At 45.5% G+C, this 24,585-nt stretch overlaps 1 protein-coding gene across 3 annotated transcripts in view; it reads left to right on the top strand.

The window, feature by feature from the left end:
- MYCBPAP (MYCBP associated protein) overlaps nt 1-24,585 on the top strand; it is a 1,019,029-nt gene that overhangs the window by 435,315 nt on the left and 559,129 nt on the right. For all 3 annotated transcript variants that reach the window (XM_078654453.1, XM_078654451.1, XM_078654452.1), the window contains one exon: nt 24,189-24,381. In XM_078654453.1, the coding sequence (XP_078510579.1) occupies nt 24,189-24,381 (193 nt within the window). The remainder of the gene's footprint in view (nt 1-24,188; nt 24,382-24,585) is intronic.

Below are 24,585 nucleotides of genomic sequence, written 5' to 3'. Positions count from 1 at the left end.
CTACAGGGACACAGGAGCCAGTGTCACCATGGTGATACCAGACTTTGTGGTATCACCAAGTCATACTTGGTGAGACTTACCAAGTGATCAATGCTAGTAACGTCAGTACCACTCATAGTATGGCAGTTGTTAATTTCTCCTGGGGAGGCGTAACTGGCCTTTAGAAGGTTGTAATCAGTGCAGACCTCCCTGTTGAATGCTTGCTTGGCAATGACCTAGAGACTTCAGCCTGGTCTGAGGTGGAGTATAGGACCCATGCAGAAATGTTAGGTATCTCAGCACATGTCCTTGCAGTGACTAGGTCACAGGTCACAAAGTCTCACACTGGACAGGCACTGGATTCTGGAATAATGGACCAGTTGCCTACCAAGAAAAGGAGCAGTAGGGTTAAGGCAGTGCCTTCCCCCTGACTCAGAGTGAGGATCAGTCTTCTGAGGAAACTGATTGTGAGCCTGAAGAAGGAACTGTCCCAGAGTAGCTTGAGCCGGATCAGGTTGAGTTCTTATGGACAGGGGGCCCTTCCAGGGCAGATCTGAGTCAGGTGCAATTGGACTGCCCTTCTCTTGAACCCCTCAGACAGCAAGCTGCTGCTGAGGCTGCTGGGAATGCTAGTGGCACCCATAAAATCTATTGGGATGATGGACTCCTGTATTCAGAGAGTAGAGACCCCAGGTCTGGTGCATCCAGGAGGTTGGTCATACCTTTGACATTCAGGGGCTTCCTATTGACACTAGCCCATGATATTCCCTTAGCAGGACATCTTGGCCAGAACAAGACTTGGGACAGGATTGTCCCTCACTTTCACTGGCCCCACATGTCTGAAGACACAAAGGAGTTTTGTCGCTCCTGTGTAACCTGCCAAGCCAGTGGTAAAGCCGGTGGCACTACAAAGGCCCCCCTTATGCCTTTATCTGTGGTGGGGGTTCCCTTTGAAAGAGTGGGAATTAATTTTGTTGGACCAATGGATCCTCAGACACCATCTGGGCACAGGTTTATCCTGGTGGTAGTGGATCATGCCACCAGGTACCCAGAGGCTATTCCCCTGAGGACCACAACAGCACCTGTTGTGGCAAGAGCCCTCTTGGGAGTGTTCTCAAGAGTGGGTTCTCCTAAGGAGGTAGTGTCAGACAGAGGTGCAAACTTTGTCTAGCTACTTGACTGCAGTGTGGAAGGAGTGTGGCGTGAACTACAAGTTCACCACACCCTATCACCCACAGTGCAATGGTCAAGTTGAAAGATTCAACAAGACCTTAAAGGGTATGATTAAGGGTCTCCTAGACAAGTTCAGGCGGAGATGGGATATCCTGCTACCCTGCCTTTTGTTTGCATACATGGAGGTTCCTCAGAAGGGGGTTGGCTACAGCCCATTTGAACTTCTGTTTGGGTACCCTGTCAGAGGTCCACTTTGTCTGGTGAAGGAGGGATGGGAGTTACCTCTTGATCCCCCTAAACTGTTTACCAGCAAGGACAGAAAGTGTGGGTGTTGGAGCCTGTGGCCCCAGCAGCTCCCCAAGACAAGTGGAGTGGACCCCACACTATTGTTGAACAGAAGGGAGAGGTTATCTATTTAGTAGATCTTGGAAATCCCAGGAGCCCCCATAGGGTGCTTCATGTCAACAGACTGAAACCATATGTTGACAGGGCAGACATGGGCTTGCTCATGGCTACTGGTGAAGGACAGGAGGAAGAGAGTGACCCTCTCCCAGACCTCCTCTCTCAGAACCCTGATGATGGATCAGTTGATGGAGTAGCCTTGGCAGGCAGCCTCACTGATCAGCAGCAGACTGATTGCAGACAAGTTCTACAACAGTACAGACTTATGTTTTTACTGACTCCAAGTCAGACTACCTGGTGCACACATGAAGTGGACACTGGGAACAGTCTGCCTGTTAAAAATAAGATTTACAGGCAACCTGATCATGTCAAGAACTGTATCAGGACTGATGTCCAGAAGGTTTTGGAATTGGGAGTAATTGAACCTTCAGATAGCCCTTGGGCTAGTCCAGTAGTCCTAGTACCTAAATCTCACACCCAGGATGGTAAAAGAGAGATGAGGTTTTGTGTAGACTACAGAGGTCTCAATGCAGTCACCAGGACTGATGCCCATCCAATACCAAGAGCAGATGAGCTCAAACATATAATGGCCTCTGCCAAATATCTGAGCACATTTGATCTGACAGCTGGCTACTGGCAAATCAAGCTAGCTAAGGATGCCAAGCCAAAGACATCATTGTCAACCCCTAGTGGACATTATTAATTTGTGGTAATGCCATTTGGTCTGAAAAATGCACCTGCCACATTTCAAAGGTTGGTGAATAAAGTCTTAACAGGCCTGGAAGCCTATAGTGCAGCATATCTAGACGATATTGCTGTCTTTAGCTCCACCTGGGAAGATCACCTGATCCACCTGAAAAATGTTTTGGAGGCCCTGCAGAAGGCAGGTCTAACTATCAAGGCTACTAAGTGCCAGATAGGGCAGAGTCTGGTTGTGTACCTGGGCTACCTTGTAGGTGGAGACCAGGTTCAACCATTGCAGAGCAAAATCCAGACCATAATGGACTGGGTTGCTCCAACCACCCAGTCTCAGGTCAGAGCTTTCCTGGGCCTGACTGGGTACTATAGAATATTTGTCAAGGGGTATGGTTCCATAGTGACACCCCTGAATGACCTAACGTCTAAAAGAATGCCTAGTCCTAACTACTCCAAAGAATTAGTTGTCCAAAAATATGCATCTGAGTTGGGGGTAGGGGCTGTGCTGTCACAATTGAATGCTGAATGTCAGGACCAGCCAGTAGCTTTTATTAGCAGAAGGCTGACCCCTAGAGAGAAACGTTGGTCAGCTATTGAGGGGGAGGCCTTTGCTGTGGTTTGGGCTCTGAAGAAGCTGAGGCCATACTTGTTTGGCACTCACTTCACAGTTCAGACAGACCATAAGCCCGTCTTATGGCTAAAACAGATGAAGGGTGAAAACCCCAAACTTTTGAGGTGGTCCATTTCCCTACAGGGGATGGACTGTACAGTGAAACATAGACCTGGGAGTAACCATGCCAATGCAGATAGACTCTCCAGATATTTCCACTTAGAACATGAAGACTCAACTGGTCAAGGTTAGTTTAATGTCCCTGCTTCCTACGGTTATCCCCACTTTTTGCTGTGTCTCACTGGTTTATCGACTTTAGTCTGGCTGTGGCCCTGCTAATCCGGACCACAGCCTAGCTGTTCTCTCTCTAAATTGAGTCCATGTACTTTAGGAACATACCAGATTGGTTACTGAGTTACCTTGTGATCCCCTAGTATATGGTACCTTAGGTACCAAGGGCATAGGTACCCCAGAGGCCTACCAGGGGCTGAAGCATGTATTTTGCCACCCCTGGAAACCCTTCCAAAGTGGCACCACAGGTCTGCACCTGCAGGGGAAACAACCTTTACAACGCAACTTTTACATCGCACTACCATTACAACGCAACATCCATTACAACGCAACCATTACAACGCATGACACTGCAACGCATACCATTACAATGCATGTCATTACAACGCAGTCATTACAACGCATACCATTACAACGCATACCATTACCATCCACCACTTACCCTACTTTTGCACCCCCTGGAGTTAGAATAGTAATTTTTACCCCTACACTATTCAACACTTACCCTATTGTTGCACCCCCTGGAGTTAGAATAGTAATTTTTACCCCTACACTATCCAATACTTACCATACATGCAATGTAATGTTATGCGTTGTAATGGTATGCGTTGTAATGGAATGCGTTGTAAAGGTATATATATATATAAACCCAGTCCTGCTCCCGAAGAAAGAAGGCACGTACACAAGGCTGTCAGGATACAGCTTTTTTTATTTTCTTGGGTCTCCCTCGACCCCGAGATTAGAGAGACGCGTTTTCATTACCTACTGGCGGTCGCCAGTAGGTATATATAGTTAGGATTTTTTCTCTATGGGATTTTTGAAAATTCTATGTCTAATAACTTTGGCGTTTGTGGACGGAATTGGCTGAAATTTTCAGGAAAATGGCACATTTTGTTTCTGAGCAGCCCTTGAAAATTTGGGGGGGGTTCGTCAAGGGGGGGCCGAGAAAAAAGGGGGGTCCCAAAACGTGTTTTTAACATTGAGTTTTCCATAGGGCGGTTGGCCTCACTTTTAGCCCGAACGGCTGAATGGATTTGCACGAAACTTGGCAAAATTGTAGGGACTGGTAGCCCGATGTGCCTTTTGTAGGTCTCAATATATGTGCTCCAGTGGATTTTGAGAAATTAACGTTTAAAAAAAGATATATATCTGTAACAGCGGACCTGGCAGCGTCCCAGGACGCGTACTTTTCGCGCAACGGAGCTTTGTGAAGCGAAGCTGATTGGTTCTCCGGCGTCTGTCAACATTCCAAAAAGTCCGTAGCGGCCGCCATCTTGTCTCTCGGTAGGATCGAGAGACAAGAGGAGGTCAAAACAAAGGGGGAAATAACTATAAGGGGGCATAGTAGATCCTCGCTGACCCCCTAGGTTTGATGTGGAGGTTTTAAAAGGGCCCCGCGGGGCAAAAAAAAAAAATAATAATAATAATCGAACGGCTGAATGGATTTGCACGAAACTTGGCAAAATATTAGGGACTGGTAGCCCGATGTGCCTTTGCTAGGTCTCAATATATGTGCTCCAGTGGATTTTGAGAAATTAACGTTCAAAAAAAGATATATATCTGTAACAGCGCTCCGCTTCGCGTAACGGAGGTTTGCGAAGCTGATTGGTCATTCTGTCACTGGGCTATAGTTGGGCTACATCTGGCTGATATTTGGGCTACATTTGTTTTTTTGTGTGTCTGGCGGCCATCTTTGGGCTACATTGGGCTACATTGGGCTTCATTGGGCTACATTGGGCTACATTTGGGCTCCAACATATATATAGGCCAATGTAGCCCAATATATATTTTTCAAAGTTAATTTTCGTAAAAACCACTGGAGCATATATCTTGAGACATAGCAAAGGCACATCGGGCTACCAGTCCCTACAATTTTGCCAAGTTTCGTGGAAATCCATTCAGCCGTTCGAGCTAAAAGTGAGTCCAACCGCCCTATGGAAATGAAGGAAATGAATGGGTAATTTGTAATTAGCAAATAGCTAATCGCAAACTAGGAATGGTAAAGAATCACTATTTATTCCTTAAAGTTCGCTATTTAGGAAATGCAAAAAACTTTGATGATACATATGGCGGTTCATCTCTAACAAGATAAGAAGCATAGGGATACATTTATGATGACTGGCGCATCACCAGGGATGTGTTAGTCATTCTGTGCCGCTGTTCCGTCACCTATGGTGTGCTGCATTTACAATGCGGCGCATCATGGGGCAAAAACAGCACAGATGCGTGATGTATCTGTGCCGTAAAGGTGGCGCATTGCTGGAGTTGTATCGCAAGTGTGATGAAGCTCCAGCAAGGGTCGGGGGTGCCCCTGTCGCAGGGTTTCTGTTCTCACACAGAACTGTGGACAGAGGATTGGAACCTCGGCGAATTAGGGTGTCCCAAAACTCACGTTAGTAATCAAAAACTCCTTAGTAAGCTAGGTACAGTGTCACATTGGATATAACAAACTCTCAATGTTTAGACAATCCAGAATATGAACTTATAGTACCTCAGGATACGTGGAACTCATGAACAGTCGGTCGTTATATATTTCTTAGAAACCAGAACATGGAGTTAAGAAGAACACATGTGTATTTGAAATGTTTATTTACTAATGCCGTCTTCTCAGGCGTAGTATCTTAGATAATACAAGTACACATATTATCAGTAGCAAAATTACCAGCATAGTTACTAGTACATAAAAAGCGAATGGTGATAGTATGTTAACATGCTGTAAATGAATAAGAGTTAGCAACACTTATAAGCAGCCGCGGGCCGTGGAGGGAGTTACGGTGAGGCAGGGAGGCGGGGAGGGGGAGAAGCAGGGTGGAGAATACAAGTACACATATTATCAGTAGCAAAATTACCAGCATAGTTACTAGTACATAAAAAGCGAATGGTGACAGTATGTTAACATGCTGTAAATGAATAAGAGTTAGCAACACTTATAAGCAGCCGCGGGCCGTGGAGGGAGTTACGGTGGGGCAGGGAGGCGGGGAGGGGGAGGGGCAGGGTAGAGAGGGCTCCACCCTGCTTCTCCCCCTCCCCGCCTCCCTGCCTCACCGTAACTCCCTCCACGGCCCGCGGCTGCTTATATCTCACCCTCCCTAATACACATATTATATTATTTGCTAAGAAGGTCTCTTTGTGTTGGTTTAGGGCGTGCCCATACTTTAGTGTCTTAGATTTGAAGGAATCACATCAGCATACACCAGCTCTCTCTTCATGTGAACCGCATCAACTGTTGTGTATGTGTGTTCGGCAAAGCAATATAAAACCCGCCTCATGCCCAGAATTGGCAGAAGTTGCACTTATGTTATGAGTATGAAGTCGTGGAGATCAGACCTCATAACAATTCTGTATCGTGTTGTTCTTGAAACTTTAGCACTCGCTGTACAGATATAGTTTAACAAGCAAAGCAGATAGTAGAGCAATAACATATTATTCTCATGTAAACCACGATGAACTACTAGGTGGAAAGCTAAAGCAACAACTAAGTGTCGTGTGCAGAAGTTGCAAAAAAGGAAAAATGGCGTTTAAACCGGTAATGAGCCCATGCTAACTTAACACGGTGTAAAGATATCCAGGACCTAGATGACACCTCCCCATGATCCGGAAACGAACTGAATAAGATAATAGAAGTGCCATCTCATGAGAGCAGATTGCAAGTTTATATGTGGACGGTCCGCAAGGTAAAGCATTAAAAACGAGGCAAATTTAATGCTAAAGAAAAATAAAACAGCCAAGTACTTTATCGAGTCTTAAGCCAATAGGCAAGGTAAATAATAAAAACTTGACAAATAAGTCAATGAATTGTCAATGAAATGCTAGTACTCAGCATATCAAACATGAAAAAGGTCTATGACATAACTGTGTATGCAAAATAAGCTGCAACAGCCTCCAATAGGAAGTCACCGTCTTCATCCGAAAACAGTTCAGCCATCCAATTTAAAAGCGGAAAAGAACATACGTGCTCTCCCAGCACCGGATCCTCTATCACCATCAGAGGACAGCTCGGTGGGTTTTCAAGAAAGCTCTGTTCCAAGAAAGACTGTGCTGCCGCCAGTAAATTCCAGGGACCAAGTAGTCCATGCATCAATGCCACAGCCATAATCCTTTCGCCAGGACAAACCAACTCGTGAGTAATGATAGGAGTCATCAGCTGATTAAAGTCGACGTCAGGAGAAACCGGTCCGCAGAGACACAAATCAATGGCCCAATCGAAATCACAGGTCAGGCAGTGAAATACAGGCTGGACACAGGTGAAGTAGGAGAATCGAAAAGATAATCCATATGCCGTGCTTAATATCGCCAACGGCATTGTGCCATAATATTCTAGCATGCGATTGCGGAACAGTGTCAGCAGCTGCAGGGTGGGAGGTTGCATAGGAGGGACATCCATATTTAAAAATGTAAAAAAGCACAAGAGCGTCCGCTGGTAATGCAAGTAAAAATGCCAATCCACGAACCAGAGTGGAGAAAATAGAATGAAAGGAAGCAGGGATGACTCCAAAGATTTTCTCAAATGAAGTCACGAGACCACTGGTAACAACTTTAAAAAAGTGCGCCAGGACCTTTGTGGAGGATGCGTTAAAGATAGTCGGAACCATCTGAATTGAAAAGGGTCTGCACCTCTGTACGGGTGTTCGCTATGTGAAGCACGAAAGTTTCACGGGCCGAACTCAAGGCCACCTCTCTCTGAGACAAAAGAGCTCTTATTCTTGCCATGCCGTTGAAATCTGTCCCAAGGTTGGTATTTGTGGCCAGATTGAAAACTCCCTATGTTCATGTGTGGGAGGAAATAGAACATTTCTGCAGCAAATAACCCGTTCACTTACTGTTACGATAAAAGGAATACTTTTAATTAACTCAGAACAATCTTCATTATTGAGCATCAAATAACTACCATTTTCCAACAACTTGAACGTGGGGATGATAGCAGGAACTGGCGTGCCTTGCAACACGCAAGCCATATTTGGTCGGTGTTTGTTGCATGAACCGTGTAACTGTATGTGCCTACACATTAGTGAATGATCTGGCGTCTCAGTGCATTCCTCTCCATTCAGATAAACTTCTTGATCATCTTTGAAACATCTGTATGTGTATGGAAGCGACCAGACCTCATGAAGAAAAGCACTACCTAAAGGTTCATAACGACCTATTGGTATATATTTCATACAATTTGAAAACTTATATAAAGCAAAAGGCAGCGTTATTAAACCGTGGATAAGGCACGTTGCCAAAAAACCCGCAATCCTCTGCTGATGATGTCACTGAGCATGTCATGAATGATGTAATATGTGACATCATCAGCAGTGGATTACGGGTAACAGTATCTCTAGTTTACTCCCCTATAGCTGTCTTTCTTTTAACATAAGTGTCTGTTTCCTTCCCTTATACTTACTGTTTTTGGTTCGCTTCCGGTTCGCGTACCGGCGAGCGAACTGGGAAGCGAACTAAGAGAAATAGAGGTTGGCACAGTTCCAAATATTGTACCAATTTTTTAATAACGGGGAAGTAGTTCTGAAAAGAACTTTTTTTTTAATTGTTTTTGTTGTTTTATATTTTTTTTATTTTTTTTCGGAACATTTTTTTACTTTTTTTGAATTTTTCTGAACAGTTTTATATTTTTGGGGGTTTTTCTTGGAGGGGGCAATGAAAACGATTCATTGTAAAGGGCTCAACAGGAGCAACAAAACAAAAAAAGAAGTATTTATTATTTTGGGCGTTTCGTACAAACTTGCATATGATAGTCAATAGCTCTGTTGATCAGAGTGATGCTTCTTTCTCCGTAGGAAATGAATCCATCGCAAAATACGCAGATGTGTTTTACTTCACCAAATTTCATTTGTATATTTGGCACCATCTCCCTGCCCTCTGGTCCCGTTACTTCCGGTACAACAGATCTTCTGGCCATAATAGGGAGATTATCTAGGTCGTTCCGAAACTGTGCAGCACTGTAGTTGTTAGGATGCCACCTAGTCATATGGCGATGCATTGTGTAGTTTCCGAAACTGTATTTTTTCTCGGTTCCTCTGGACAGTCTATCTTGACATATAAGGCAAGTTACGTATCTTGCATTTACTTTTTTCTGACCTTTGGGAATTTTAAAAAATTGCCAAATGAAGTTTTCTTTCCGGTGAGACGTCCTGGGCTGCTCAGGCAAAAACTGCCTCTCTTCGTGCTCGTCGTCCTGTTCCTCTTCTTCCTCTTCTTGTTGAATTATAACTTGAGCAGGTGGTCCACTCTTCCTTGGATGTGGTGGAGGTGGTGGGGAAGCACCAGCTGAAGCTACTAAAGAAGCCATTGCTCAGTGATCACAAAGGGTCTTTCTCTCACAATGATGAAAGTCAGAGTGAGGAAAGAAGGAGGGATTTTCATCATTGGGAAAAACAAGAGTTCTCAACCAATCAAAAGTGTTCATTTTAGATTATATGACCTAGTCTTACATCATTAGGAAACCAAAAGTGAAATGAACCAATGAAAAGTGTTATTACCAAGTCACATGACTTGCTGTGTTTACGTTAAGCGCTTTGCAGGGCCTCCCGGTTTGCTTCCAGAAACCTGCGCTTTGCGACTCGCTTCACGTACCAGTTCGCTAACGTAGCACGTCATATGACGTATCACGCGACAACGTGAAACGTCATGCGGACGGGAGGCGTCACGATGTTGTTTTCTAACGCGGCACTTGCGGTAAAGAAACGTTTACCGGCTCGCGGTCTATTTCGCGGCATCAAGGTCAGCTAACGGGAAGCTTCCCGATTCGCGAAGCGGGAACGAAGAAAAAAAAATATTTTAAAAAAAAATTATTCATAAACATATAAAATATATTTTTGGATTTAAAGAAGAATACATTTTACAGCTACAGATATTAGCTGTTAAAAAACCAATGAAATTCACAGAAAAAACCATAGGTTATAGACCATATATAGTTAGGAATTAGCATTTACAAAACCTTGAAAATTCACTGAAAAAACCATAGGTTATAGACCATATATAGTTAGGAATTAGCATTTAGAAAACCTTATTTTACTCACACAAAACCATTGAAATTCCATATATAGTTAGTTGCACTAACTATATATCGCGCACCCGCAATCCACTGCTGATGATGTCACATATTACATCATTCATGACATGGTCAGTGACATCACTGATGACATCACTGATGACATCTCAAATGACATCACTGATGACATCATCTAGTGTCTGTGTGTTTTTGTAAAGTTTAAATACGTTTTACATATTGAAGAATGAGTGGATGTATGGAAGACTGAGTGTGTGTGTGGCTGGCTGGGAGGTGTGTGACTCTGTGCATATCAATGTGTACTTGTATCAGTGATTGTATAAGAGAGTAAGTATGTGTTAGTATATGTGTGAAAAGTATGGTGTTCTGTGTTTAACTATAGATGAGGAAATCGAAGTTTGATTGATTCTTCACAGGACTGACTAGGTGTATGAGTGCATATGATAGTGTTCTAATAATAACTGACTGTATGTATGAGTAATTGTATGGGTGAATGAGTGAATGTGTGTGTAGACGTACGAATCAGTGAGTGCGTATGTAGTAACTGGTATTGGTGTGTCATGATGTCATCAGTGATGTCATTTGAGATGTCATCAGTGATGTCATTTCAGATGTCATTAGTGATGTCATCAGTGATGTCACTGAAGTATGGTGTTCTGTGTTTAACTGTATAGATGAAGAAATGGAAGTGTGATTGATTCTTTACAGGACTGACTTGGTGTGTGAGTAACTCCATGGATGAGTGGCAGTGTGTGACTGTCTGCATAGGTGTATGAGTGCATATGATAGTGTTGTAATAATGAGTGACTGTATGTATGAGTGATTGTATGGGTGAATGAGTGAATGTGTGTGTAGACGTAGGAATCAGTGAGTGCGTATGTAGTAACTGGTATTGGTGTGTCATGATGTCATCAGTGATGTCATTTGAGATGTCATCAGTGATGTCATCAGTGATGTCACTGACCATGTCATGAATGATGTAATATGTGACATCATCAGCAGTGGATTGCGGGTGCGCGATATATAGTTAGTGCAACTAACTATATATGGAATTTCAATGGTTTTGTGTGAGTAAAATAAGGTTTTCTAAATGCTAATTCCTAACTATATATGGTCTATAACCTATGGTTTTTTCAGTGAATTTTCAAGGTTTTGTAAATGCTAATTCCTAACTATATATGGTCTATAACCTATGGTTTTTTCTGTGAATATATATATATATATATATATATATATATATATATATATATATATATGAAAACTCAGTTCCTCCTCGGCTCTCACAGCGTTTCAAGCCGCAGCAGCGCATGCTTGCTGACGAGGGAAGATGGAATTTATTAGCAACCTCTACAGAGACCAGCAGCTACGCGTTTCAGGCGAGTTGCCCTTGATCACGCTGCCTATATATATATATATAGCGATACAAAAGGGGATGATGGACGGAGCGTTTGAGCAAATCAAACACTCACCCCCAGTCAACTGATCTGGGTTTAATCCATCACCATTCTTTAGCCCACTCAGCCACCCCATTTCAGACATGGCTATATGCAAATCAGTCTGACCCTGTGCCTCCTGGGAACAGTCCAGCCCGAACTGCCAAACCATGTCTTCCATGGACCGGAAACAAGCATCCTGGGACCGGTTTCGGATTCATAATCCTCATCAGCCAGGCTATCTTGAATCCAGTGGCCAAGTGAGCAAGGGACTCACGTCTGAGCATACCCTGCCACACTTAGGGCGAACAAAGCGATACAAAAGGGGATGATGGATGGAGTGTTTGAGCAAATCAAAAACTCACCCCCAGTCAACTGATCTGGGTTTAATCCATCACCATTCTTTAGCCCACTCAGCCACCCCATTTCAGACATGGCTATATGCGAATCAGTCTGACCCTGTGCCTCATGGGAACAGTCCAGCCCGAACTGCCAAGCCATGTCTTCCATGGACCGGAAACAAGCATCCTGGGACTGGTTTCGGATTCATAATCCTCATCAGCCAGGCTATCTTGAATCCAGTGGCCAAGTGAGCAAGGGACTCACGTCTGAGCATACCCTGCCACACTTAAGGCGAACAAAGCGATACAAAAGGGGATGATGGACGGAGCGTTTGAGCAAATCAAACACTCACCCCCAGTCAACTGATCTGGGTTTAATCCATCACCATTCTTTAGCCCACTCAGCCACCCCATTTCAGACATGGCTATATGCAAATCAGTCTGACCCTGTGCCTCATGGGAACAGTCCAGCCCGAACTGCCAAGCCATGTCTTCCATGGACCGGAAACAAGCATCCTGAGACCGGTTTTGAATTTATAATCCTCAGCCAGGCTATCTTGAATCCAGTGGCCAAGTGAGCAAGGGACTCACGTCTGAGCATACCCTGCCACACTTAGGGCGAACAAAGCGATACAAAAGGGGATGATGGACGGAGCGTTTGAGCAAATCAAACACTCACCCCCAGTCAACTGATCTGGGTTTAATCCATCACCATTCTTTAGCCCACTCAGCCACCCCATTTCAGACACGGCTATATGCAAATTAGTCTGACCCTGACCCTGTCCCTCATGGGGACAGTCCAGCCCGAACTGCCAAGCCATGTCTTCCATGGACCGGAAACAAGCATCCTAGGGCCGGTTTCGGATTCATAATCCTCATCAGCCAGGCTATCTTGAATCCAGTGGCCAAGTGAGCAAGGGACTCACGTCTGAGCATACCCTGCCACACTTAGGGCGAACAAAGCGATACAAAAGGGGATGATGGACGGAGCGTTTGAGCAAATCAAACACTCACCCCCAGTCAACTGATCTGGGTTTAATCCATCACCATTCTTTAGCCCACTCAGCCACCCCATTTCAGACATGGCTATATGCAAATCAGTCTGACCCTGTGCCTCATGGGAACAGTCCAGCCCGAACTGCCAAGCCATGTCTTCCATGGACCGGAAACAAGCATCCTGGGACCGGTTTCGGATTCATCAGCCAGGCTATCTTGAATCCCGTGGCCAAGTGAGCAAGGGACTCACGTCTGAGCATACCCTGCCACACTTAGGGCGAACAAAGCGATATAGATATATATATATATATATAGACACATATTAACCTATAAGTCACTCCTATGGGAGAGGTGTGGTGCCGCGAGGGAGAGGTGTGGTGCCGCGGCCGGGGCGACTGACGCTGGAATCTGGAGATCACGGTTCGACCCCCGGCGCCGGCGGCAGATTAGCCCAGCACCATGTGACTCTGGGCAATAGCTTGCTTAATCTTCACTACGGCCCGAGCACCTGGAGACCCTTACGGGTGATTATTTGCTCTTTACAAATTTGGATTATTATTATTATGGCATGCCTTGACAATCCTGAAGGCAGAGTGCTTGGTTTTGTGTGAGAGCGTGCCCTAGCATGAGTTGAGCCCCTCTGCAGCTTTCGGAAATACCTCCTTATAGCTGTTTTATGATAAAGCCATACCATATACTCTTAAGTGCATTATAATACTCGCGGTTAATGCTAACTTTGGTTTGGCTTTATCAAAACATGTCGTGTTTGGTGTCAAACACTTTGGAATACCTCATTCCCCCCCCGCCAGTTCTGGTGGCAGGGGTAGCATTCCACCCTTCTAGAGGGAGAAGACATGTAGACTGGTACAACCGGTAAATGTTTTAAAGAGCCCCAGCATCACAAAATGGATGCTGTTGCCACAGACACGAGTCTGACCTCCGGCTGCTGGATGAGACTCCGGCAGGGGAGGCCTGGACAATAGGTTTCCTGTCCAGGGAGGTGCTAGCACCTCTCCAGACAGGCTTTAGTGTATTGGGGCAGGGTGGGTTGCATTCAGTGAATGTTTTTCAGACACTGCCTCGGGCACACAAGGTGCTCCATGCATTTCCCAGTTCAAACCGATTGCTGGGGCACTCAGCCCCAGCTCTGGGGTGAAACTGGACAAAGGACAAGGGATGTAACCACCCCCTCCCCAGGTCCTCCCATAGGTGGGACCCTAGAGTTAGTCCATCACCTAAACTTAGTATAAGTATAGGAACCCAGTCCCTAGGACTTCAGATTACCCTGGACGAAACTCTGAAGAAGAAATCTTGGACCTTCGACATTCCATATCGACTGAAAGACAGAAGAAATCCCCCTTAAGGTCAAGGAGTGACCTCCCTGTTCAAACAGACACCAAAGAGCATCTTGTCGGTCTGCATTTTTTTGTCTCTCGCCAGATCCCGTAGAATCAGCGACTCAGGACACTGACTTCCAGACATCTCCGAGGCTGACACGTGGGACCGGAACTCCTGGACATCCTGCAAGTTTGCAAGTGCACCTACTTCCCAAAATTTCCCAAAGTTGTGCATTGGGCTATTTGTTGACCTTGCCCCAAGTACCTTTTGCACCAAAGCTGAGAGGCCTACACTCCACGAGTGTTCCGTGGGCTTGTTTTCTTCACCGCAGCTCGAGGCTCCTTCGTGATCCCTAGTCCGTTGGCTAGTGGGTCCCCACGAAGGACAATCCTTTGTTTCTTGGGCGTTCCTGGTTGCTCCAGGCGCGCCCTGACTCCCCTCCAAAGGGTGAGTCCCTCAGACCTTGCTGGTCTGCACCAAAGCCAATCTTGTCATCTTGCGTCGGTTGCTGTTGCCAAGGCAGCACATCCTTCGTGGGACAGCTCGAATCCAGCTCCTGGTTGTCGTTGTCGCCTCCTGGCTGAAGAGTCAAGCTTCACCTACTTCACTTGAAAACACCCGACATCGGCTGGCATCTTCTTGACGCCATCCTGGTCACTGGCTAGTGACCCAGACTCTGTCCCCTCTGCTTTCAGGTTCTTCTGATCTTGGATCCACCCGGACACTTTTTCTCTGGTCCCCTGCAGCACTTCTTTGCAGCTCTCCATTGGAGTCGACTACGCAACCCGACACCAAAAGACACCTATGCACCCGGCTTCCCTGGGTGAGGTAACACGAGTACTCCAGTGCTCCCATGGGTCTTGACTCTCGAAGTGTCTAAGTCTAAAAGGGTTCCATCCTATTTCACTCCTAAGTGTCCTTAATCTTTAAAATTGTAACTTAAACTTTCCTCATAGAAGTCTATGGTGATTCGCGGCTGTGTTTAGATACTGCACTGCACCCGTGTCTCTCCTGCGTCCCTACCTTGGGTGGTTCCTGGTTGCCCCAGCGGTTCTACAGGCCCTAGGCCCCACTTCTATCTCTCCCATGGTTCTTATACCACTATTGTAGTATATGGTTTGTGAGGACCCTAGGGCATAACGTATACTGTGCTAATTTACTGTGTGCTAATTAAGTTCCTGTGTTGTACTTTGGCCTCTAGCCTCAAAGAGACTAGCGGGGTTGTGTTTAGAATAAATACATATATTTTATATATGTACCTTGTGTGGTGTACTTTCATTTGATCATTCAAGAGATTATAGACTGGTAAAACAAGCTGCTTTACATTCCTTCAAGACTTAGCCTGAAGGCTGCTCTCCACAGCTACCACTAGGATAGCTTTCTATAAAGGTTGTCTTAAACCTACCATCAATAAGGGTCGTTTGGACTAGTGCAAGATGCCCACTAGAATAGTGGACATCATATGCCAGGCCAACTTCTCACATACGTGCTCTAGGCCATGTGCCTAGTCAAGTCGTGGTTCTTATACCACTTACTTATTATATGGTTTGGTTCCCCCCTGGGGTCTGTCGTATATTGTGCTAGTTTACTGTGATATTTTGAATGCAACTTATGTGCTTTGACCTCTAATCTCATAAAGAGATTAGTAGGGAGTGTTTAGAAATAAATAAATATACTTTATATATACCTGATGTGGTTCTCCTTTCATTTGGTCATTCAAGAGATTATAGACTGGTAAAACAAGCTGCTTTACATTCCTCCAAGACTTAGCCTGAAGGCTGATTTCCATAGCTACCACTAGGATAGCTTTCAATAAAGGTTGTCTTTAACCTATCATCAATAAAGATTGTTTGTACTGGTGCAAGGTGCCCACTTTAATTAATGGACCACATATACCAGGCCAACTTCTCACACTGCCATGTCCTTAAGTAGAGAAGAAACGTGTTTAATACAAGTATACTGTACTTTGCAAAACAAATAGAGAATCTGAGTCCTGTGTCATCTTGTGTTGTGGCTTATGTCTCGATATGTATATTACTGTTACCAAGAATGTACGTTCTTTTCTAATTTGCTACAAACTAAAGCCACTACACTACCTATACACCCGTCCTATAACCCTCCTCAACTTCAGTTAACTCAGCGCCCGCCTGCCCTTTTTAGGTCTCACCTAGGCAGCGCTTGCGCTGTCTCTTTGAGACATGCTGTACTCAGGATATGTGCTGAAAGCTCCGCCCACTTTCCGGCCATCTTTTTGAATTGGCTCCTGTCCCTGTCCTTTGTAAATGGTGGCTTTTTATTGCTCAATAGGCTTAGTAGTCCCTCCTTAGTGCCACCTTGTTTCTTCTTGTAACCTCCCATGAGGATACCCCCTGTTACATGTGTTGTTACTCTTTAGTTCTTAACCGCATGCGCGCTAGCGGTTTTCCCGATGCGCGCTGCGTTTTTTTAAAAACACGCGTTACATGACGAGCTCAGCTCGTCATCAGCGTCGAAGGGGTTAATTACAGCCTCAAGGCACTTTTTTTCCTCTTGTCAGGGCGTCGTTTCTGGTTCAGATACATCGATCGTCACCTTCAACAACACCGTATTTATTTGTCAGTCGTTGGAAACAAACTTGGCAACAAGTGTGCAAGCTATCCAATTGACCTTTTAAATGTGAAGGGAAAAGTTCACATTAGTCAAATACATACAGTAAATAACTACATTTACTCCATCTGTATTCATCCACCTTCTCCTCTCCCCTGTTGCCAACCGGTTCCTGGGTTAATGAAAAACGCACAAAAACAAGTTCGTGTCCCCTCTAGGGTCCCCCCGCCCGTGCAAGGGTACAAGGGGACCCCTTTGGGTCCTCAGTCATCGTCGTCGGCTTCATCTGATTAGTCCAGTGCAGTGTAGTCACGCAGGAGGCTGTGGATCATCTTACGGCGCACCAGGGTCTCCTTCTTCCCTACTACCAGGCACTATTTTCTTAAAAGGCTTCAGGCAAGACATACACTTGGTCCTAAGCTAGGCTGGCACTCACATCTCACATTTATATGAGATTGTCTATAAATTTCCCTTCATCAGCTCCACACATTGTACAACCTAATCTGGCATTAATTATTATCCAGCATTATCGGTATCTTTCATAGATTCACATTCCTGAATCATTCCCCGTCGTCGGGGTGGGAGTCCCCGGTATATAATAACAGTAATGTCATATAGACATATACATACTAATAGGCCAGAGGCCTCACATTAGCAACCTATCCAAGTCCTTTTGTAAAAAGGACCAAACTTTGACCAGGAGCCAATCAGCTACTACTACCCTCTAGAACCTTCCTGGAAGGAGTCCTAGTCCCTCAGATTTTCTACCGCACGTCGTGCTAAGGGAGTCTCCACTGAGCTCTGCTCAGCTATCTGGTATTTTTGGATTTATTCCATATTTTTCACTTCAATATTACTCTTGTGGAGGAGTGCTAGAGCAGCTATGTCTACCACTCCTAAAAAAGGGCTCTTTAGACCTTGTGCCTTGTGTAGTAAGCTGAGACTACATGTAGATGACAAACATGAAGACTGTCTCTACCCTGAACATTCTGCCAAGGATTGTAAGGTCTGCCGCACTTTCTCTGTCAAGACTTTAAAAGACAGAGGGGGTCGCCTGCTTCTGTGGCTTCAGAGACTAAAGGACAAGGATCGTACAGTCTCCTCAGGTGAGAGCGAGTGTTCCTTCAGGAGCTCACACTCCTCTGCCAAAAGGCCAAGACAGACATCTCCAGGTCCGTCTGATGTGCCACCTCAAAAGAAGACGCCAAAGTCTTCAGAGGGTCGTCCAAAAGCCATGGCAGTTAAGACTTCTCTTCAGGAAGCCACCTTCAAGAAGCCTGTGCTGGTGTCTTCTGCCTTGCCTGTGACAGCGTCGACAGTTACCATCTCTACGTCGACAGCATCAACCTTCACCACCTTGTCGACAACTACCTCAGCATCGTCGTCGACGGGTAGGTCTATTACCTCAATAATTCCTGTCAAAAAAGCGTCGACGACCCCTCCGTCGACGATAGTTTCCGCGTTGACGAAGTCGAAACCATCGTCGTCGACGAAGGTCCCATCGACGTCGACGACAACCTCGTCGACGATGTCATCGTCGACGAAGCCATCGACGTCGACGAAGCCGTCGACATCGACGAAGCCATCGACGACAGCTCCAGCGTCGACGCCACCGTCGACGAAGAACAACCGCCCCCTCCTTCACAGCCTATGGTGTGCCTCCCGGCCTCAATAGTCACGGACCTCCAATTCCTCATAGCGGACTACAAGCAGCGGTTTCCGCCTACTCCGCCTCCTTCGGTGATGCCTCCAAATCTTGTGACATCAACTCCACCTCCTCGCCCTAGACCACCACCGCTGGTCATTCGTCAGGATCCTGTGACTTTGCCTCCTCTACCATCCTCTGAGGAGGAGGAGGAAGCAGTAGGAGAAGATGAAGAAGGTCAACAGGAGGAGGGAGAAATACAGGATGACGAGTGGGATGACTATGTTATTGAACGTCCGGCTTCCCCAGACCAGGCTCAGGCGGATTCACCCCTAGAAGATATCGGGGGATTTCATAATATTGTAGAGGGAGCATATTGATGAGATGCTACAGGGTATCAAGAAAGATACGGAGACCAAAAAAACCTTGGGTACCCTCCAGTACAAAAATACTTCCTTTCGGGGCTCCAGAGGAAGAGGCCAGCAGACAAGAGGTGGCTATCAGGGATACAAATCCTCTTACGGCTCGTCCCAGCAATACAAGCCTCAACACCAACAGAGACAGCAACAAGGCCAGTCCTCATACAATAAGTCTTCCTTTCGAGGGAGAGGAGGAAAGAAAGATTCCGCCAGAAGACAATGACTTCTTTCTCCAACAGGCCTCCTCCTCTTCTCCACATTACGTAGTTGGAGAGAAAATTTCCAACTTCCTGCACAATTGGCAAAAAATAACAACGGATCGTTGGGTTCTCCAGCTGGTTCGGTTCGGCCATACTTTGGAGTTTGTGGAAACTCCTCCTTCGAACCCCCCAGGTCCCATGTAGCACAAGAATCTGCATCTCCTTCAAGCGGAACTCTCACTAATGCTCCAGAAAAGAGCCGTAGAAAGAGTTCCCAGAGGTCAGAGGGGGAAAGGAGTCTATTCCCGGTTCTTCCTAATACAGAAAAAGGAGAAGAAATGGAGACCTATATTGGATCTAAGGAACCTCAACAGATACCTCAAGAAACAATCGTTCCGTATGGTATCCATTCATGAGGTGTTACAGCTACTCAATTCCAAAGATTTCATGGTGTCCTTAGACCTCCAGGACGCCTATTTTCACATACTCATCCACAAAAGTCACCGCCAATACCTAAGGTTTGTAGTGGCAGGCAGACACTACCAATTCAGAGTGTTGCCATTTGGCCTGAAGTCGGCGCCACGCATTTTTACAAAATGCCTGTCTCCAGTGGCAGCGTACCTTCGCCAGCACCATCACCAGGTATTCCCTTACTTGGACGATTGGCTCATCAAGTCTCCTACTCTAGAAGGCGTACGCACATCTTCCAACGCCTGTCTTCAGCTCTTCGAAAGCCTGGGGCTTACGCTCAACCAGGAAAAGTCAGTGTTGCAGCCCTCTCAACGCCTCACTTTCCTGGGAGCAACTCTAGACACGCATCAGGAGAAGGCCTTCCCCTCAGAAGAGCGTCAGTTCAAGCTGAGGTCTCTGGCAGCCCACATTCAGGTCAAAAAGACCATCAAGGTGCGACTCTTCAAGTTATTGCTAGGAATGATTTCCTCCAATATCCTCCTAATACCACACTGCCGCCTCCGTATGCTTCCCTTACAGAAGGCGTTATCCTCTCAGTGGATCCAGTGTACGGGATCCTTCGACGATCTTATCAGGATCACTCCGTCCATGGTGAAGGCCCTGCACTGGTGGCTTCAAACAAAAAACCTAAACCAGGGCCTTCCATTCCTACTCCCAATCTCCCCACAAGTGATAACAATGGATGCATCATTGGAAGGATGGGGAGGGTTCCTGCAGGAACTTCAAATTCACGGTCAGTGGTCGCTGGCAGAAAAACAGCTCCACATCAACCTGCTAGAGCTGAGGGCAGTATACCTGGCACTTCGAGCATTCCTGCCCCGGATCAGGAACTCCCTAGTGCTTGTGAGGACGGACAACACCACCACCATGCACTATTTAAACAAGCAAGGGGGAACTCGATCCATGACATTATCTCAAGAATCACAGCGAATTTGGAAGTGGCTACTGCAACACAACATTTCGCTGAGAGCGGAGTATGTCCCAGGAGCATACAACACCCTGGCGGACTCACTAAGCAGACAACGCTCCATTTGTCACGAGTGGGAGCTCGACCAACATGCTCTCGACGCAGTGTTCTCCCAATGAGGCAGACCTCAACTGGATCTATTTGCGACGAAGATCAACGCAAAATGCCAACATTATGCAAGTTGGCATCCCCAGAAAGGATCTCTCGGGGATGCATTTTCGATGGCATGGTGCAACGTCTTTGCTTACGCTTTTCCTCCATTTCCCCTGATCCCCAGGGTCATCCGGAAACTGAAAGCGGAGCGTTGCACTCTGATCCTGGTCGCCCCAGCGTGGCCGCGCAAACACTAGTTTACAGAACTACACATTCTGTCGCTGGAGCCTCCGATTCCATTCCGGCCTTACCCGCATCTCCTCACTATGAACCAGGGGCAAGTCCAGCATCCAGATCCGACATCTCTCAGATTATCGGCTTGGCTCCTGAGTTCAGAGAGTTCCAGAACTTAGATATTCCTCAGGACTGCAGAGTCATCTTAGCCCGGGCCCGGGCGGACAGTACCAAAAAACGTATTCCCTTAAGTGGAAGAGATTCTGTTTGTGGTGTAAAGCTAACAAACTGCACCCATTCTCGTCATCTCCGGCACAACTTCTGCCTTACCTGCTTCACCTGGCCAACTCGGGATTGGCCCATGCCTCAATCAAAGTCCACCTGGCAGCCATATCTCGATTCAGGCGCTCTTCGTCTGGAATTTCCCTATGGTCCAATAGACTGGTCAAGCAGTTTCTGAAAGGCTTATTCAGGACTTATCCTCACATAAAACCTTTACCACCTACATGGCAACTCAATGTGGTTTTGGCTCAGTTGATGAAACATCCTTTTGAGCCAATGCATAAAGCAGATTTCAAATACTTGTCATGGAAAACAGCTCTTTTGCTGGCTCTCACGTCAGCAAGGAGAGTAAGTGAACTGCAGGCTTTCTCTATTCAAGACCCGTTCCTTCAGTTCAAACAGGACAGGGTCATTCTACGGACTAACCCCAAATTCATACCAAAGGTTCCGTCTGCTTTTCATCTAAACGAACCTATTGTCCTGAGATCTTTCTTCCCGAATCCATCTTCAGCAGCGGAGAGATCTCTACATTCCTTAGATCTAAAAAGATGTCTAAAATTCTACATTCATAGAATGGAACAATTTCGCAAGTCCAACCAATTGTTTATTGCCTTCAGCAGGCCCAGGAAGGGCCTACCTCTGTCAAAGCAGAGCATTTCAAGATGGATCTCTGCGGCCATTGCCTTCTGCCATCAGCAGGCGGGACATCCTCTGCCCTCCAAAGTTCGGGCTCATTCCACTAGAGTGGTTTCGACCTCATGGCGCTCTTTTCTGGGGTGCCCATTGTCGACATTTGCAGAGCGGCGACATGGAAGACACCACATACGTTCACCAAGCACTACTGCTTGGATTCGGAACTTATGAAGGATGCAGCAGTGGGTCAGGCGGTGCTCCGTCATCTATTTCATTAGAGGTGAGCCCTCTTCCTTTCATCCCACCTTTCCTATTACCTAATTGCACATTTCTTATCCTGCTACTGTTTGCAGTTTATTGCGTTGCACTATTGATAAGTTATTATCAAGTGTCTTACATGATATATTATGCGAAATGTGCTGCCTATTGCTTGCTACTCTGATTCAGGCATGTGAATCTATGAAAGATACCCATAATACTGGATAAGAAATGCGGTACTTACCTGTAACTGCAGTTATCCAGTATTGGTATCTTTCATAGATTCACATGCAACCCACCCGCCTCCCCTGGAAGGGCTCACCTTAGTTCTCTCAGTAGGTACTACTTAGCACTGTGCTTACGAAAATCTGAGGGACTAGGGCTCCTTCCAGGAAGGTTCTAGAGGGTGGTAGTAGCTGATTGGCTCCTGGCCAATGTTTGGTCCTTTTTACAAAAGGACTTGGATAGGTTACTAATGTGAGACCTCTGGCCTATTTGTATGTATATGTCTATATCACATTACTGTTATTATATACTGGGGACTCCCACCCCGACGACGTGGAATGATTCAGGCATGTGAATCTATGAAAGATACCAATACTGGATAACTGCAGTTACAGGTAAGTAACGCATTTCATATAATAATTGTTTTGCCACATTTCAAAGCTACTAATTTTATATATGGACATAGCTATTTGAATGTACTTGTGCTACTGTCTTGAATACAATGCATTATGGGTAGCGTGGATTTGCCATATCTTCTGCAGGGTGCAATACCATATGTGGCCAAAAGAGGGCCCATGGAACCTCTTTCGGCCATCAATGGTCCTGCACCCTGTAACATGGCTAGGTAAAAAACATTGCTAATTATAAATAATGCCAATAACTCCAGCTTTGCAGGGTGTAGTACCATATGGGGCTAAAAGAGGGCCCATGGGACGTCTTCTGGCCACATATCTACTGCACCCTGCAACATGTATTGATAAAATAAAAATGGCATTTATAATGCCAATAACTCCAACAAATGTAATATCAGTTGCATTTCCAATGCAATAGGTCTCACATTTGTTAAAGTTAGAGCTGTTGGTATTGAAAAGGATCATGTTTTTTACTTTTGCTCTTTTATACCATTGGCAAAAGTGCTATGCAAATATAATAACTCCACTGCAAATAAAAATCAAAAGTAAAAAACATTGTTGTTTTCAACACCAACAGCTCTAACTTTAACAAATGCGAGACCGATTGCATTCCAAATGCTTGTTTGTTGAGTCCACCATGCTGCTTGTTGGGAAATCTCAAGCTCACATCGCCAAATATTATTGATGACTCTACGCCCCTGTTGACATCAAAACTTGATTTTTGGTCTTAGGAGAGCTGTAATTTCTTCAAGGCAGGTCGGGGATCATTACTCCGGCAATTGATTTACGGCTGATTTCCTATGGAAAATCTTTCTGAAGCTGGGTAGCATTTCTTGCCTGAATAGTTGTATGTTTAATTGAATGGTGTGTTTTTCGAATCCCTTCATTTGCCACGCAAAATTCCGTAGTCAGATGGAAGATAAATAAAGGCTTTTGACAGACACCGAGGAATCATATTGTGAATGCAAAGTCGGAACTGGAGATAAGGGACGGTCTGTGGTTTTGACTCGGTCAGAATTGAAACACAAACCACCTTGTAATAGCGCGGCAGGAAGAATAGGTAATACGCCCAGTCTTTATCAAGGAGCGCCAACACCTTACAAGATCTGAACAGTTATCAAACATTCATAACAACAGCTCGTGGGGCTCGCGCGCACACGACAGGGAGCTGGGAGAAGGGAAGACAAGGGCAGTGATGTATAACTTGAATGGATAGTTAATACATACGTAATACAAATGACATGTGTATATAACAGATACTGTACACACATACATTGGTCTTTTAGTTTTCTGTTTTTTTCCAAACTTGTTTTTGTTGGCATGTTTAATTGTACAAAGACTCACCACAGTACATAATTGCCCAGCTGATCCCGTCGGGATCGGAAACACCACCCAGACAACCACTCATAAGTACCTCATGACCTTCCCTCCTTTCTCCATGCGGGCCTTTCAGTACTTATGTGCTTTCAGTATATGTTATCATGTCTTTCCTAGGAAGAGATTGGCATCTCAGCACGCATGACGTTCGAGGCCCTTGCAGGAGACAAGGCCACATCTGTCATGGAAGTAGCCAATGATGGCACAACTGCCATTTGGTATGAATGGCGAAGACTTCCATACCCTGCCGGCCTTCCAGAGATTTGCACTGACCGAAGCATGCAGCGTTTCTACTTCAACACCAACTCAGGTGCGTGTGCCACATTGTTTATACTCAGGGCCACCGCAATTATGCAGCAGGAGATCACCACATTATGCAGCAGAGCTGGATAAATGATGCAGCAAGAAAAGGCAAATTATGAGGCATGCCACATTTGTAATATATTATTTCATTATTTTGTGATTTTTATATATGGTGATACTGGCTGTGCAAAGATTTCACATCGTTCGTATA

The sequence above is a fragment of the Lissotriton helveticus genome, chromosome 7, assembly GCF_964261635.1.
Source record: "Lissotriton helveticus chromosome 7, aLisHel1.1, whole genome shotgun sequence".
NCBI lineage: Eukaryota > Metazoa > Chordata > Amphibia > Caudata > Salamandridae > Lissotriton > Lissotriton helveticus.
Note: the sequence above shows the minus strand (reverse complement) of the source record. Positions and strands in the feature narration are given on the sequence as shown.